Source organism: Onychostoma macrolepis, chromosome 13 (genome assembly GCF_012432095.1).
Source record: "Onychostoma macrolepis isolate SWU-2019 chromosome 13, ASM1243209v1, whole genome shotgun sequence".
Classification (NCBI taxonomy): Eukaryota; Metazoa; Chordata; class Actinopteri; order Cypriniformes; family Cyprinidae; genus Onychostoma; species Onychostoma macrolepis.
In genome coordinates this window covers 148360-166889 of record NC_081167.1, presented here as the reverse complement: position 1 = coordinate 166889, position 18530 = coordinate 148360, and the positions used below count along the sequence as shown (strand labels likewise).

Below are 18530 nucleotides of genomic sequence, written 5' to 3'. Positions count from 1 at the left end.
AAATCTAAACAAGCCAAACAATTAGGAAACTGATAGTGGAAGACTGGAGAGAAGTGTCTATCAGTTTCTGAGGGATAAATGCATGCTAAGCACAGGATGGGGCAACTGAGAATTGCACTCCCATTAAAAGTACAACTCAAAAGATATTAAACTCACTAGTCTGCCTCACTAATGTGTTTCCCAAAGGCTTCATAAGCCAAAGTGCCTCGTAAAGACTGTTGGTGCCTATGGTTTCCACGATCTACTTGGGTTCACAGTGCTTTTGGACAACGCAGCCCAGTCTGTTATTAATACATTTACTGTCCCAGATGTCTAAAGGAAGTTCTCTCAGATAGCATCACCGCACCTCTTAGGTCTATAATGCCCTTCAGAGAGTGATGCTTTCATCTGACCTCATCACCAGGAGGCATTTGCCCTCCCTACAGCACACAGACTCCAGAAAGTGGAGGATAAGAGCTTAAACATTTCTATGGACTGCTATGGACTGCAGATGCACTTTTATAAACTGATTTAGTACATTCAGTGACAACCCACACACCTGTGAGAATTTCAGCATTTATACAGCGACTGCACTGGTCTTCTTTCCTTGTATAGGAAGTATAAATCACTTGAATTGCATTGACTTCTTGGAGGCACGTCACTGAGCTGCATGCACCCTGAACGCCACCTCAGATTCATGCAGAATTTCTCCAGGCTGGTCTTACTCCCAAATTCAGCATTTCTGCCTAAGGTGATTAAACCGGGATTAGGTTGTTTGAGAGTAGAAATCCCTGTGTGTCATTTTCCTCTCTTCAGTTCTGCGGAGGAGAACAGATGGCACGGTTTATTCCCACTGAGGCCATTGAGTGTGTGTTTAGATGGAACAGGCACAAAGCTTCAGATGAACAGCTTTTTATGTTTGCAACAGCATTATAAGTGCAATAGCTGTCTCATAGAATAACACAGAAGTCTTCAACCCTGCTCCTTGAGGTCCACTGTCCTGCAACTCCAAACCTGATCAAACTCACCTGAACTAGACAATCAAGGTCCTCAGGATCCATTGGAAACTGCAGGCAGATATGTTGAAGCAGATTGGAAATAAACTTTGCAGGAGAGTGGGTCTCCAGGAGCATGGATAAAGACCTCTGGAATAACGGATACCATTAGGTTGGCTAATTCAGTTAAAGGCCTATTTCTGCCAGGAGTGCTGAGAGCTCATTCTGCTAGAGAAATTACTAACTATGTTAATGAGGACGTATGGGTAGCAGCAGACTGGGCTTCTCTCCACAAGCTTATGAGGTTTGGTTGGATGCTATGAGGTTCTCTCTTGCACATGTAATGTTGGAGGGAAATCTTGGAGAAATTCCAGGTGTCCTGAATACTGACTAGTTGCAAGTGGACACTGTCTATATCCTAGAGAAGTTTAGGTTATGGCTAGACTACAGCCCTGGTTCTCTTGGGGTGATAGAGGACATTTTCGTTTGCTCTGTGGTGCTAATTATGAAAGTAGACCTGTGTCCGTGCAGTGGATTATGTAGGGAAGGGGCAAGGCTTCCTAATGTAGTAATTCCCAACTATGCACCTGGAGCCCCCAACACTGCAAATTTAGCATGACTCCTTAATCAAAAACACGAAGACCTGAAATGACCTGAAATGTGTAAGACAAAGGAGACCTGCAAATTGTGCAGTGTTGGGGGCTCCAGGAACAGGTTTGGGAACCACTGATTTAATAGACTGGCCATGTTGGCGCCGATGGCCTTGTGGGCAGTGCACAAACTTTCAGTGCAGTTGCACTTCGGACATCCCAAGTTTGAGTCCCGGCTCAAACTCAGGATGTCGGAAAATAACAAGATACCTTCGTCCATATTAGGGATTTCCTGGAGCGTTGTCAGTGCAATTACTTCTGCGATGCATATGTGGAGTTTCTGCACAAGGGCACCCTCCGGCCTCCAGTATGAAACAGACATTACATTATGTGTGTACTTAGTAATGCTCACAACACCAGGGTAAAAATAGGAAAGATAATACCTTTCTCTAAAAAAAAAAAACAGGATTTTTTTGTCTCTTTCGTGGATGCATAAGATTCCCTGAATTATTGCCATTGATATCATTATCGCAATAAATACCAGAAATTATCTTGATATATTTTTAAGCCCATATCGCCCATCCCTATTCAATAAAGACAATAAAATGCCAAAAATAAACCTTTAAAAATAATATACTGGCCATTAACCTGAAGGTGTCATTGTGGATGAGTGCAGATACCTCAGTCAGGTATCACTCACCTCCCTCAGAGAACCACGGTTACAATACAGCCTGAAGTTATTTCATAGAGTTTAAAACCTCAGATCTGGTTTGAATTTTTTGCTTTATAGGACATAGGTCACATGATAAGAGTTACTGTTTCTGCAGGAGGGGCAACTGGATCACGCTGAAGATGAGGAAGCTCATCAAGCCAAAGAGTCGAGAGCGCATGCGCTCTCTCACGCAGACCCCGCCCCGCTCCGAGTCCAGTGAAGGGTTCCTGACGCTGCCGCACCCGGACAGTCAGGACAGCTCGTCCGTCGGCTCTGGATCCAACTCGCTGGAGGACACGCTCACCCACCGCAGCAGCAGTGAGTACCTGCTCCCTGCAGCGCTCTGGCCTTCCTGCAGTTAACTCAGTCAGTCGCTTCACTCCAGAATCAGACAGGCTCAGCTAGGGACTGAACCCAGTGGTTCTGGACGATTCTTTCTTTGATTTCCACTGATTTCCTGAGTGAATCCAGCTCAGCTCAGAGGTGTGTGTCGGAGGCATGGTCTGGCTGCTCGTACACGTTGGTGGTGCGTGCGTGCGGGTGTAAAATTGGGGAATGTCCCTCTTGATCCCATCCACCATCTTTTGTTTCCTGTCATCAGTTATGTGCCCCCATGGCTTTTTCAAAAGAATCATTTGTTTGTTAAAGGGGTCATGAACTGCCTGTTTTTTTATTTTGTACTGTTCTCTGAGGTCTGAGGTTGTTTGTAAACAAATCCGCGGTAAAATGAAGTGAACAAAGGACCGAGTTCTTACTGACGTGGTCTGGGTCTTCATTAAAAATAAAATTCATTCATTCTTTTCTAACGTTGGGATCAGAAGGAAGGCAAGGCAAACACTGTTTTTCCACAGCTTGGCACTGAACAGCGTCTTTATCGTTCGGTTTCTGCGTAGACCTGTATGTTAGCATCTATCGTAAACACTAACTAAAATATAGGGCTGCACGATAAATCGAATGCGATAGTCATGTACATCTTGTCAGTAAAGCCGGTTCTGTGATCAGTAGTAAATCTCCATCACGTGCTTTCAGATGGAGCAGCATTTACTACACAGAGCCGTAGTTCACTGACAAGCTACGCAAAACCATGTTCATAATCGCAGATGATATTGTAGCAATAATGACAGCAGTTTGCGTAGCTTCTCAGTGAACTACGGCTCTGTGTAGTAAATGCTGCTCCATCTGAAAGCACATGAAAATACCACATTTAATAACGTTTTTTTACTCCGAACTCACTTCAGATCTCCTGGGTTTCTTCTGCGAGGCGTGTTTGGAGTTTCTCTGGCCTTCAGATGGAGATTTACTGCTGATCACAGAACCGTGCTTCATTGACGAGATGCCCATGACAATTGCGTGACGATTGCGATTTATCGTGCAGCCCTACTACAATACTAACGACAAAATTTTTGGTTCTGAAACTTACAGGATGTTTTTATAGTACAATTACCTTTTATATGTCAAAAGATCAAGGGAATTTTGGTTTCTCAGTTCATGACTCCTTTAATCGATCATCACAATGACCAGTCAAAACTGTATTTGTGAAGTCAGCGCAACAGAAATTTTGTCTGTGTGATTTTGTGCGCACCCAACAGAAAACTGCTCTGGTCAGCATTCACACGGCGAGTTCACATCTCAGCTAGAGAATGATTTCCGCAAACACACGTGCGACATCGTATGAGATGTATGATCGTGCAGTTCTGGCCTGACACTCTCTCTTGTGTTTTCCTGCTTTCTTTGCCAAGGGAAGAGAGTTGAGAAAAGCCAAACGCAGGCTTCCTCTAACGGTATGCTGTCAGTCAGCCCATGAACACTCTGCATTTGTGTTCTTCTCTATTAAAAGGTGCAATGCAAACAGTGTGTGTGACAGCAGTTCAGCGCGCGTCCGCCATAGTTCTCCAGTGTCATTCATTCATCTGTGCGCGAGAACACAGCGAGAACATTCATTTGAGCCGCTCGGTGATGATCTGTGACTGTCTCCCGCATTGCACCCTTTAATACTCACATCCTGTTGGCATCAGACGGTGTTTCATTACATGTGTGTTCATTTGCCGTCCAGCTGAGTGATCATGTTAACGTATGAGCATCAGTTTGACAGAATGGTTGTAATGCTAACATGCGTCTGTTCTCTCCTCACGCTCATTGCGTTGCGATAGCGCTGAAAAAGCTTCCGTTCATGAGGAACCGATCCAAGGAGAAAGACCGAGTGAAGGCCGTCTACCGCCGCTCTATGTGTAAGACATCTGATCGTCCTCATCATCACGCTCTTCTTCACTCTCTAACTGTGCGTGTCTTCTGCATCGGCCGTCTAAAGCACTCCCATCATCCATCACCGTCAGTCACTTCACACACCTGCACTGTCCTCGTTCTCGTGTCCCACACAGTGACCCTGACACAGTTAATGTTCATCTTTTCAGATGCAGAAACATAACCCTAGTGAAAAATAAATATACTAAAATGTATTTGAAATACATTTATTTCATGCTAAGTATACTACAAATACATTTACATATTATATACTTCATAAAAAATACCCTGCAGTCGTACTTTTAGTATACTACACTGGTATACTTAAAGTCTGCTAAATTGGAACAACTAATTTTGCGCTTAATGCACCTTAATTGTGTTGAAGTGATGCTGAGGTCCTACTAAAGACATACTGAAGTATATTTGATTGTGCTAAAGTGGAACTATTGCACTTTAAATATCTTGCATTTAAAGGCCAATATTATTCAAAGATCATACAATCCTCATCAATAGTGACATTAAAACACATTTTAGGCTTAATAGTAGTGCTGTCAAATGATTAATCGCGATTAATCACATCCAAAATATAAGTTTTTGTTTACATACTATATGTGTGTGTGTACTGTTTATTTATTATGTATATATAAATACACACACATACAGTATATATTTTGAAAATATTTACATGTGTATATACATTTATATACAAATATTTAATATATAAACATTTTTCTTAAATATATACATGCATGTGTTTGTATTTATATATACATAATAAATATACACAGTACACACTCATATATTATTTAAACAAAACCTTTTATTTTAGATGCGATTAATCGTTTGAAAGTACAACTTAATATTAAGAAATGTGCATTGCGCACAAGTAGTACTCCAAACAAAGTTTAATTTAAAAAATGAATGGCAGTAAGTCTCGAGTGATATGTCAGTAAATATGTTAATAGATTTGAACTATACTTGGTATGAACTGAATGTATTTTAAATATATTACTTTTTTCAGATCAAATTCAGATCAGTTGCGTGCCCCACATCCTAGACTGTTTTCATTAGGGTGAAAATAAAATAAAACACAAATGTTTCGATATGTACTGTTGTTTGTTTTTAAGAGAGTAGCAACTGTCCACACAGTGAAGACTTAGTTTAGGGTACTTAACACTAGTGCCCTGCTAACACACTATTGAACTGCACACTGCGTGCTAGACTTCCAGTATTAGTGTGTTAGAAACAGAGTCGGATCTGAGCGTGTCTCCACAGACCTTAAGCAGCTTTAATAGTATCATCAGTGAATCGTGAGCTTGTGTGAATGTCTTTTGTGTGTCCTGCATCATCGCTCCACTAATCACTTGCATTCAGCCTGGCTGTCCTTCATCTCTTTCTTGTCTCCTGTGTTCACTCATGTTGACCACATGCCTTCAGCGTGTTAATGCAGTGTGTGTGTGTGTGTGTGTCTCAGCCATGAACGACCTGCTGCAGACGATGGCTGTGTCCGAGGGTCAGTGGTCCAGCAGCACGGATCATCTAGAAGCTCCAGACGAGGCCATCGGCGCTCAGCATGGGAAGGAGTTTGGATCCATGGACTACGCCGGGCTGAGCCTGACCCGCGGCCGCAGCGCTCGCCTCCGCTCCGATACAGGTCTGTGTTTACTGCTGGACACAGGGGCACACTCCACCAAATTAGGCCTGTAACGCTACACAAACATGACGATTCAGTTCGTACCTCGGTTTTGACGTCACTGTTCGGTGTGCAGTTCGTTTTTTTTTTTTTAATTAAACAGTGGTTTACTGAACAAATTGCTTTTTCTTTAAATAAATTCAATTATAATTAAAATTTTCTTGGGGATAAAAATCTACCTCAGCTTCTGCTCTAAACTATAGAGAGCCCTCTTACATTACTATAAGGTTACAATTAACAACAGAGCACACACTTAAATTTAATTACCATTCATTTTTAAGTATGTTAATCAACATTTAAATAAAAAAAAATTATGCAAACATGTAAATTGCACATGTAGTTTTTAAACCAACTTCTTAATTATACAGTTTCTATTTGTTGTTGAAATATAATCATTTACACAGTGGCTGTCATAACTTGTTTCATAAAAAATTTATTTAAACATACATTAAATAATTTAAACATCACTAACAGGTAAAGTAAAATATAATGAGTATATAGTCTAATATTTTGTGAAATGCTCTTCTCTAGACTTCATTTCTCTAGCTAATAACGAGCTGTGGACACTGATGACTTGCCTGAGGTAAATGAAATGCTGCGTGACGTTTTGTTTACAAGCCGTTTTAATGATGCATTGAAACACTGATTGAGCGGTTACGTGAGGTATGATTTGTTCATTCATGTTTATTTCACGTTAAAACTAGTAGTAAAGATGAAGGGATAATTGCACTGCCGTCAGAACTGAGGCGTTTGCACAGCGATCTGTCGCGCCGCAACAAAGAGCATCAAAACGGCATTTATTGTCTGAATTTCCTGAGAAAATGGAATGATTTGTTCGGTACACGTGCGCACTGAACCGAAATATGTGTACCGTCACAGGCCTAGAGAAAACAGAAGTGAGTGTTGGTGTTTGTCGTGTGTGTGTGTTGCAGGTGCAGCCGTGTCCAGCGAAGACGTCATGCAGCTGTCGTCGGAGGAGCGAGCTCAGGGTGAGTGACTGGTCTCTGGCACCAACGTCTGTCCGCTCCATCTGTTGACCCGGCGTGAGGTCATCTCCTGCTGCTCCGACTCATCCCGCTCCAGCTCTTCATGTTGCATCATGCAGACGGCTGTCTAGTTAACGCCGTGTACAGTCTCTTATGAATTCATTACACGGACTAAATCTTCATTGTGACCCTGCTTTCAGTTAAAATGTTAATGAAAAAAATGTGCACTAAAACTTTGCACTCTAGTCACTGTTGGCAATGATTGGGAAGCTGTGTACACATCCATGTGTTTGATCAGATATCATTAGATTATGCACCAGTGTTTCCTGCACACAAGAACAGCTGTGATGTCTGATTCACAAACACTTACGCACCCGTTCTGTTTAAGGAGTCAGTTGAAAAATTGCTCAAACTTGCTTTTATGTAATAGTGAGTCAGTCAATGAGTAAATCATTCAGATTCACTGAGTCACTGATTTGTTATTCATATTATGATGTGCAATTAAAATTACATATGCCCTGTCCAAATACCCAGCCTTGCGGTCTCGGCCGCATCCACGAGACAGGAATACGTGCACAAAACTGTCCCAGGTCTTAAAAACGCCAAAGCGCAGTGCCCTTAACGCACACTAAACCCACACTATCTCCAGTACCGCTCCGGATCAGTGTATCCCATCATGCACCATGTTGTGGAAATAAATCGTGAGACTTTGTGAGATGTCGCGAGAGGTCACAGAAACCTTTCCAACGTAAGTTAAATATTAATAATAATTAGTTTATTGATGCAAAGATGAGTATATTTATTTTGTACAACATTTGCAAATGCTTTTTATCAAAGCACCACAAATTAAATTGTCATCTGTTATAGAACAGACATTTAGAATTTTATTTTAAAATGCAAAGTATTGAAAATAAAAATGAAGTGTTGAAGTAGTCAAGTGCAAAGACCGCAAGTGTGGGTAATGAAGTGTGTGTAACAAAGATGGCGCCGCAGATGGCAGCTACAGTGCTTTGCTCCTCAGTGTTTGTACTGTTTTTTTGTTTCTCCTGTTTTTTTGTTCCTCAAACACGATCAGTTTTACCAGTGATGACCTGCTGAACATTCGGCAGAACACACCACAAACTCTCTTACCGGTTTTTGATTATTCGGACGTTTTGCTGGACATTGTAGTTGGCGGAGCCGTAGCTCTGGTCAAACGCTTCAGGACGCGCAGACGGGGGAAGCGAGCTGGTGCACTCGTGAAGCTCAGACAGTGCGGATTTAGAACAGCATTGCCTTGCATCCATCTGGCGAATCTCCGCTCTCTACCCAACAAAACGGACAAACTCCTTCTGCTTTCCCGGACAAACAGGGATTTTTCAAACTCTGCTACTCTGTTTCACAGAAACCTGGCTGAACGACGCCATTCCAGACAGCGCGCTTCATCTGCCTACCTTCTAGCTGATCAGAGCAGATCACGACGCAGAATCAACGGGGAAATCACACGGCGGCGGGACGTGCTTCTTCATCAATGAGAGGTGGTGTACAGATGTAACTGTTAAAGAAGATGTGCTGTTCAGATCTAGAAGCTCTCTTCATTAACTGTAAGCCGTTCTGCTCGTTCATTCTCATGAGTGTCTACATTCCTCCGCAAGCGCAGGTGAGCTCAGCTTTACAGAAGCTCGCTGATCAGATCACAGACACAGAACAACAACACCCGGGCTCTGTTTTAATCATTCTAGGGGACTTTAACAAAGCAAATCTCTCCCGTGAACTGCCAAAATACAGACAGCACATCACATGCCCCACCAGAGACAGTAATATACTGGATCACTGTTACACAGCAATAAAAGATGCATATCACTCTGTCCCACGAGCAGCTTTAGGACTCTCTGATCACTGTTTGGTTCATCTTATACCGTCCTACAGGCAGAAACTTAAATCTGCTAAACCTGTATTAAGAACTGTTAAAAGATGGACTAATGAAACAGAGCAGGTTTTACAAGCCTGCTTCCACCTCACTGATTGGAGTGCTTTTGAAGCTGCTGCCACCGATCTGGACGAGCTCACAGAGACTGTAACATCTTATATCAGTTTCTGTGAGGATGTGTGCATTACTACCAAGACTCATCTAACTTACAACAACGACAAACCATGGTTCACTGCAAAACTCAGACAGCTCCGTCAGGCCAAAGAAGATGCTCGCAGGAATGGGGACAGAGTCTTGTATAAACAGGCCAAATACACACTGGAAAAGGAGATCAGAGCGGCAAAGAGGAATTATTCTGAAAAAATTCAGTTCTCTTCCAGTGATTCTGCATCAGTGTGGAAAGGTATGAAAGACATCACCAACTACAAGACACCATCCCCCAGCACTCTGGAGAATCAACAACTGGCAGACGATCTGAATGAGTTCTGCTGCAGGTTTGAAAAAACACCCCACACCCGCCCTGAACACCTCTCCACACAACCTTTCACACCTCCAGCAACCCCCCTCTCCCCCACACCTGCAATTCAGATCAGTGAAGATGACGTGCGCCAGGTCTTCAGAAAGAACAAGAGAAGGAAAGCACCAGGCCCAGACGGTGTGTCACTAACCTGCCTAAAAACCTGTGCTGACCAGCTGACCCCCATCTTCACACAGATCTTCAACAGATCACTGAAGCTGTGCGAAGTCCCTTCATGCTTCAGACGCTCCACCATCATCCCCGTCCCAAAGAAACCCAAGATAACAGGACTTGACTTGACTACAGACCTGTGGCTCTAACGTCTGTGGTCATGAAGTCATTTGAAAGACTGGTTTTGGCTTATCTGAAGGCCTCCACTAGACCCTTACTGGACCCTCTGCAGTTTGCCTACAGAGCAAACAGGTCTGTGGATGATGCAGTCAGACTTCAGCTCCGCCTTTAACACCATCATCCCGGACACCCTTCAGAATAAACTAACTCAGCTCTCCGTCCCCACCTCCGTCTGTCAGTGGATCACCAGCTTCCTGACAGACAGACAGCAGCTAGTGAGGCTGGGAAAATACACATTCAGCACTGGAGCTCCTCAGGGCTCTGTTCTCTCCCCGCTGCTCTTCTCCCTCTACTCCAACAACTGCACATCTAAAGACTCCTCTGTCAAGCTCCTGAAGTTTGCAGACGACACCACACTGATCGGCCTCATTCAGGACAGTGACGAGTCTGCCTACAAGACAGGAGGTTAAAGAGCTGGCTGTCTGGTGCAGTCTTAACAACCTGGAGCTCAACACGCTCAAAACAGTGGAGATGATCGTGGACTTCAGGAGAAACCCCCTGCTCTCCCCCCACTCACCATCATGAACAGCACTGTGGCTGCAGTGGAGTCATTCAGGTTCCTGGGCACCACCATCTCTCAGGACCTGAAGTGGGACAGTCATATTGAGTCCATTGTGAAAAAGGCCCAGCAGAGGTTGTACTTCCTTCACCAGCTGAGGAAGTTCAACCTGCCACAGGAGCTCTGAGCACCAGAACGACCAGCACAGGGACAGTTTCTTCCCTCAATCCATCTCATGAACACTGGACATTAAACGTGGAACACACAACACTATTATACATTATTTATTCACCACACATACTTACTTTTTCATTTCAAATTTGCACATATCAGACCTGTACACACATAATTGTCAAATAGGCATTTTGTACATTGCCTATTTGTATATTGTATATTATTCTTTTATTATCTGTGTCCTGTCCTGTTGCTGTCTTTCTGTTGCACTGTGGAGCTTCTGTCACTATATCAAATTCCTCGTATGTGTAAACATACCTGGCCAATAAAGCTCATTCTGATTCTGATTCTGATTCTAATAGTTTGTTTTTGGACAGGGCGGTTTGTTTTGGTTTTTTCAAATGTGCAGGAATATTCATAGAGAGCAGTGATGTTTAAATGCAGAGATGCAGTCAGGACTGAGGAGGGTTTTTGCTGGTGTGTGTCTCTCAGGTGTGATGAACGGCAGCGCGAGTCGGCCTCATAGCGAGAGCAGTGACGTCAGTGTGAGTCTGGACAGTCCCGCGAGGCAGACCTCGGCGCAGCACAGCGCTCTGGATGGCAAACGCAGGGCCAAATCTGCAGGGAGCGAGATGGTTTCCCTGCAGCAGTTCCTGGAGGAGAGCACAGAGCCAGCAGAGGTGATGCACACATACACACCTCTTCATGAAGTTAACCAAGAGCCCAATCACTCAGTCCTGTCAATCATCATTACCAGTGTATATAAGCAGCAGTCAGTGTGCTGTCCCAGTGACAGTTCTTCCGGCATCCCTCCACCTCCCTCTTTCTCCTCCTCTCTTTCTTTCATCCCTCCTTCACACCATACAATCACAGTGGGGTTCTTACTGGGGTTCGAGTCTCCTTCCAGGACAGCGAGCCGAGTTCGTTTACCTTTATTTAGTAGGACTGAATGGGCAGATGAACTCGTCAAACACTAGTCTCGTAGGGCCCTATGAAATCCGTTTTATTTTTTCCCAAATTCGTTTAAATTTTTCTGGACTCATTTTTAATAGTTCAATTGATTTTTATTAATTAAAAAGCATGTCTACTATATGTTTCATAATTTTAATTAAAAATTTAACATCAGTTTATTAAAAGTTTAATAAATATTTTTTCACTCCTTATGTTTGTTACCAAAGTCTGTTTTAACATGTCTAATTATTTGAATGTATAAAACCTTTTTTTAAATTATTCTTACAATAGCCTGATGAAATTCTGTGTTGTGCATTTATATATTTTTTCTGGTTATCAAATGAAGGCATAAAACATGAAAATTAAACAAATGTTATTTTTTGGCCAATAAATTATTTACTAGTCAAATTAAAACATGGAAGAAATATTGTGTAATTATTCCTGTAATTAAGTTTTATTCATTTTTCAACAATAGTAGTAGTAGTAGTAGTAGTATTACATTCTCCTGAATTATAGTAATATATTTCTGCCACAATGTCTTCAAGTTAAACCAAACTCTTATTTTGACGAGTTGCCACGCATACATTTACAGTTCTGTGTGTATGTGATAAGAAGCTAGTTTTACTCAAACGAAAGGGTAAAATGTCGTGATGGGCATTTTCCATAAATTTTGCATTCGAATATTTGGGCTCATAAAAATGAGCATTTAAATGAGGTTTAATATGAAAGACATTATTTTTAATTATGTTAATTAAAAAAATGATACATTTGGTCCTGGTCCGCTTAGCATTCACACTGGCATTTTTGACAGCGAACCTAAAGGCATAGTCATACGTTCACAACCTTGGGTTGAATGACGTATATTTTGTGACGGAACTTGCCGAACACCCCAAACAATAGGTGTGTTTTAAGTAGAATACACCTAATGCCATCTGCTGGACTAAGTGCGCTCATTGTTGCGTGTACATGATTTTATTTTGTGTGAACTCACAAAGAGCTCATAAAAGGCACTTTACCTCCTTGTTGCTCCACGTTTGCCCTCTGCTCATTTTGTTTTAGATACACAGCTCGTTCCGCGTCATCAAATCATGTTGCATATCATCGCATCTTGTCATCACATCCTTTTTTTTTAGTTTGGAAGCATTTGGTCCGTGTTGTGTTCATATTCCATTCGAACCTCACCAGAGTTTGTTTGGAAGCGGACTGAGACCAAGAGTCGTGTCTTTATTAGGTGATATTGGAAAGATCACTCGTGATGCAGGCGGAAGTATCGACCCAGTGTTTACAAAATGAACAAATGCCCTTTACAGAAAAAGGTAAAACAATGATGTTGGATGATTTTAAAGTTGGAGGAGAAAATGAGATGAGTTTTTAAACGAAGTACAAAGATGAAGAACTAACCGCGTGTGACCTTTCCAACAGGATTACGTGATGTGTGAAGACACGCATCGCAGAGCTAGAGCAAGCCCAGCATTTGTGGTTAAAAAGTGGATAAATATACATTTTTTCAGAAAATGACCAATCTGTTCGCTAGATAAGACCCTTATTCTTCGGGTGAGATCGTGTATGGCCCTTTGAAGCTGCATTGAAACTGCATTTTTTACCTTTAAATCATTGGCCACCATTGAAGTCCACTATATGGAGAAAAATCCTGGAATGTTTTCCTCCAAAAACTTAATTTGTTTGTGACTGAAAAAAGACATGAACATCTTGGATGACATGGGAGTGAGTAAAGTTACAAATAAAGATAATTTCAGATGTTTAATAAATATTTGGAGCTTTGGAATCACTAGACGAGGGCTTAATGAACTGCCAGCACGGCTTACACATGTAAACAGACAGTTGTCATAGATGCAATCTCCTCACCGTTCAGTGACAACTCACTTTTTTGAGATCAAAATAGATCTTACAAGGGTAAATAAAGAACTGTTGTTTCAATAAGTTTTATATAGTATTTTCTTTACTCTTTACTTGACTCTTTACATGTCTAAAAATGGTAATATTTGATGTATTTGGGGTCAGAGATGTGGGAACGCTGAAGAGAGTAAGCAAACATTTTGTATTTTAGGTCAGCATTGCCATCTAATCAGCCCATATTGTCTTAAATAGCTTGCATAGCACTTCATCTTTAATAACATGGGATTTTGACCAAATCTATTCAATCTTGATTTTTGTAAAATGTTGCAACAACATGTTTGTTTTTGTGTGTGTGTGTGTGAAAAATAACATTTTTGGACATATTGGGTAATTTGAAAAAATACAAAGTAACTAAAGTAACTACAAAAGAGCATGTAAAGCAAATACCTTTAAAAGAAATTGTGTGTGGCGCATGCCCCTGATCCACGCAATGTTCTGTTTGCTATGCTTGTGCTCAGTGCAGTGTGTAAGAGTGTTTTCTCCTCCCTGCGCAGGCCGCTCTCTCAGCGCAGTCGTCTGGTGTGACCGGAGCCGCGCCGCAGGCGTCCAGAGAGCGTGTGAAGAGCCGAGGCATCCTGCGCTCGGCCAGCGGCAAGGCCTCTGCGGCGGACTCCAGCGGCGCTCGAGCCGGTCAGCCGGGCCGCCCCAGCCTGCGCAAGGCCGAGAGCACGCGCTCCAAGGGCTCTGCGCCGCCCCGAGCCGGCCTGTCAGCGCAGAGCAAAGCCTCGTCAGCGTCGCTGTCGGAGCGGCTGGACTCGGCCGCCGGCCTGCCCCGCGCCAGCAGCGTCATCTCCACCGCCGAGGGCTCCGTCCGCCGCACCAGTATCCACGAGCTGCTCTCCAAGGACAGCCGGCAGCCCGTGCTGGTGGACCCCGCGCCCGTCCGCTCCCAGAGTGAGTACAGTGACCCAGCCCTGCCCAAGTCCGCTAGCATGCCCTGCCGCGTAGAGGAGCCCGAGCCGTCCAGCCTGCAGGCCTTTCTAGGTCCCTCCTTCACCGTAGACTCCATCTTTCTGGACTCCATCTTTAGCGAGCCAGCGGTGACGGGCGGCGCTAGAAACCAGGCCATCCTGTCACTCAACACGTCTCTCGTTAGTAGCATTAGCGGCCCTCCCCATAATGCCAAGCGCTCAGACGAGCAGCCCGCCGAGCCCGAGCCCGAGCCCGAGGCCGAGGCCGGCTTCCCCTCGGAGGACGGCCAGTCGCTGTGGTACGAGTACGGCTGCGTGTGACCCCTGACCCCTGCCTGCATGAGTCTGCTCTGTGTTATGTCTTTGTAGCGACACTCATGTTATTCTTCTGTTGGACTGAACCTCCATCACTGTTATATTAACTGATGCTGTCTGTTGTGTGTGTAACCGCTGATCCACTTTCATATTTATGAAAATGAGGCTTGTAGAACAAGTCCCATGATGCTCCTCTGATTGTTTTATTTAAATGACACGGTGTGGCTGTGTTCCCGATGGTGTTTGTGTGCATGGCTTTACCCTCCACGCTCCATTCTGGTGTGGGTTGTGTTGGCGTGTGGTGTGAGCCGTAGCGTCACGCGTGGGGCCGGACCTCCAGGGAGACTGTACGAACACACCGTTCTCTGCAGGTCAAACTGCTGATTCAGCGCCGATCGTGTTCGATGCATGCTGTGTATCCACGTAACGTCCTTCAGGACATTGATTCTTCTGTAATGTGCCGTTGAAGTGTGGCTTGCTTTCGTTCTGCAGATGTGGAAGTGTTACAGGAAAACAGGAAGTCTAAGAGCAGAGGTGGAGCTCAGAGTTTGTCCTGAATTCACACGGTGAGTGTCACGATCCTCCTCAGCAAACTCTTGAACCCTCGAGAACTCCTCTTTGTCCGCCTCCAGCCCAGAGTACAGGGAGCTGATGCGTTCCTCACTGATCAGAATCACAGTAATCCATACCCAGCATTAAAGGGGTCATGACATGGATTTTTTTATTATTTTAATGTTCCTTGAGGTTTACTTACAACATTAATAGTTTTTTGCACAAATGATTATTTTCAACCCTCATTCTGACCCTCTCTCTAAAACAGCCTGTTCTAGGGGGCGGGTCCTTTTAGGCTCATCAGTAATCAGCCGCTGTTATGATTGGCTAACATCACTGCATAGGAAACAGTATCAACGCCCCCTCGCTATTATGAGTGTTTTGACAACATGATCAAAATAAAGAGGTCATTTCCAGACAAAGCATTATGAAATCATCTGCAATCTAGTTCCGCTTCTTCGTTCAACAAATGTTTCTTTGTGACTCTCCAGGACACTGCGCCTCGTTCACAAAACAAAACGCTCAGATCAATCTTCAGAAACGATCCAGGATGCATTAAAAATAAACTATCCACTTGATCCTTACACTGGGTTCCTTCTGATATCTGTACAAAGACGTGAACGAGCTGCTTAAAGCAAACGTTCCCTCACTGCATCTGTCCTGATGACAGACTCGAGCGCTGGACTGTCAGAAAGAGAACTGTATCCAGTGTTAAGATAGAGGCAGTGATTGTCATTTCTATTAACTTTTGACGCATTCAGTGTGATCAAGAGTCAGCCGTTAGCGAGGGAACGCCGGTGGGCGGGGCCTATGTCGACGTGTCACTCAGGAGGTGGAGTTTATGCAAACGACTCGTGCTAGATGACATCACTTGCCCCTCGGATCCAAAACTAGCCGTTTTCTGAAGGTTATTACATAAATGATATTTACTGATGATGAGGACATTTTAAGCTATGAAACTTGCAGGATGAATTAAGCGTACAAAGACCCCTTCTGTGTCAAAAGATCGAGGCAAATTTGATTTCTCATGTCATGACTCCATTAAACAGCATCATCAGAAATATTTTCACATCGAATCTCCAAATGAAAGGCAGGGCAGGTGATTTGGTTCAGAAGCATGTTTTGTTACGCTGGTTGAAAGTCTCTTCACATCCCGATAGCAATCACTAAGTGCTCTAAATGTATTTATCTGTATTTATATTGTCTGTGGAAGGCCTAGGACCATAAAATGTTAAAACAATATTCACATAATCCCATTACATTGTTTGTCATATTTAGAGGTTTTTTTATATACAGTAGTTTGTTTGGTGTTTCTGTCTCAGTTAATATCTTCTCTCTCTGTTTGAATGAGAGTGATCTGTTCATTTTTCCTCACTTTATTTTGCGCATTCATGTTCACGATTAATATGTAATAAAATTTCTAGTTAAAACATTTGATATCAATATTGTTTTTATGAGAATCAGTCTGCTATCGCAAGTATTCATAGTTGTTTTGGTTCTCACCTGACTGCATTACTGATACTGCTTTTCCGCCGGGGCCGGGGCCGGAGCCGGAGCCAGAGCCGGAGCCCTACTATTAACCAGGCTGTGCTTTTCCACTCTAAAAAATCCTGTAAAACCAGGGAACCTAGATGCCAGTAAGCGGCACTTCCACTACAGACCACAGTTTGAAAGGCCGTCTGAGTTCAGGTAAATTAACAACATTAACAACAACAATTAAATGTCCGCAGAAGAGACGAAAGATAAGCGATTGCGGCCACAGGTTGGTGACTGTGTTCTCTGCCGGTGGAAACACGAGTGCCACTCTGGGCCGAGCACCGGCTCCAGCTCCAGCTCCAGCTCCAGCTCCCGATGGAAAAGCATCATGACAGGACCAATCAAATACCGATCTGTCACCGCGCTCTCCATCGCGCAGCTGAACAACCGTGATCGTGTACTGTAACAGGAAACATTAGCTGAACCAATTTATGAAGTGGAAAAAAAAGCAACTAATTGCATTAAATATTTTTGTTATTTAGGTTCATTTATGACATTAGGCAAAAATATTAAACCCAGAAATTAATGTTTGTTTTTTTTCCCCTCAGCCACATAAAAACATTTTTTTGTTATTTTAATATTTTTATTCATCAAGGCTGCATTAAATTAATCGAAAACTGCATTAAAGACATTTATAATGTTACGGTAGAGTTCTGTTTCAAATAAATGCTGTTCTTTTGAACTTTCTATTCATCTGTAAATCCAGAACAATCTAATTTATCACAGTTTCCACAAAAATATTGTGCAGCACGACTGTTTTCAACATTAATAATAATCAGAAATGTTTGTTGAGCAGCAAATCAGCATATTAGAATGATTTCTGAAGATCATGTGACGCTGAAGACTGCAGTAATGATGCTGAAAATACAGCTGCGCATCACAGAAATATATTATAGTTTAACACAAATTCACACAGAAAACAGCTGTTTTAAATTGTAATAATACTACTGTTTTTACTTGTTTTCAATCAAATAAATGCAGCCTTGTGAGCAGTAGAGACTTCTCAAGCAAAAACATTTTAAAAATCTTACGCCAGCTGTTTGAATGCGTTCTATGGAAATGAAATTGAAATGTATTTTTGTATGAATCTGTCCAGAGACCAAATGAACCAAACAAAACAATTCAGAAGTTATTTTCTTTACATCACATTAAATAAAAAGCCAATATGAAAAGGAAAGACTGATAATGGATGTGCTACTTCTGGAATTTTTTCCATATCATTCAGGGTTCCCATTGTCCTTTGAGAACCTGTTCGAAATATTTTAGAAATGATATTCTGAAGAAAACATTTTCACACAAATATAACAAATATGTGCGGTCAGTGGCGTGCAGGACAAGGCGTTCACAAATCACACAGAACGTGCTTTGCTTTGAAACACACAAGACGTGGCAGTGGAATTTGGGGTGGGGGGGACTTAATGTCTCTTTTTTTCAAACTTTTAAACTTATTTTGACTTTTTTGGGAAAAGTTTGGGAAACCTTGACGTGATATAATGTTTAATGCACTTCATGTTATTACGACAAATGGTATGTATTTTCTTACTTTGTATTTTCATATCAATATGGTACAAGATTGCCCTACTTAAGTTTGATAAACGAGTTAGGTCAAAAGTAATTGTAAGTAATCTACCCAGCTCAGCAAATACGCACATTATATAGTCTACGGGCAATTCTACAGAATTAGATCAAAGTCAGAGTTGGA

General features: G+C 42.6%; 1 protein-coding gene across 4 annotated transcripts in view; it reads left to right on the top strand.

The window, feature by feature from the left end:
- The window catches only part of ccdc88ab (coiled-coil domain containing 88Ab), a 53844-nt gene that overhangs the window by 27433 nt on the left and 7881 nt on the right, over positions 1–18530 (top strand). The window contains exons 25-31 of one of the 4 annotated variants that reach the window (XR_009273871.1): positions 2392–2594; positions 4427–4504; positions 5992–6171; positions 7143–7199; positions 11139–11326; positions 14009–14724; positions 15233–15306. Coding sequence is in view for 3 of the 4 variants with exons in the window: in XM_058795312.1 (XP_058651295.1) it covers positions 2392–2594; positions 4427–4504; positions 5992–6171; positions 7143–7199; positions 11139–11326; positions 14009–14746 (1444 nt within the window). In the remaining variant the exon portion in view is untranslated. Of the gene's footprint in view, positions 1–2391; positions 2595–4426; positions 4505–5991; positions 6172–7142; positions 7200–11138; positions 11327–14008; positions 17984–18530 lie in introns of those variants that run through there. The other 3 variants (XM_058795313.1, XM_058795314.1, XM_058795312.1) reach the window with 3 other exon arrangements.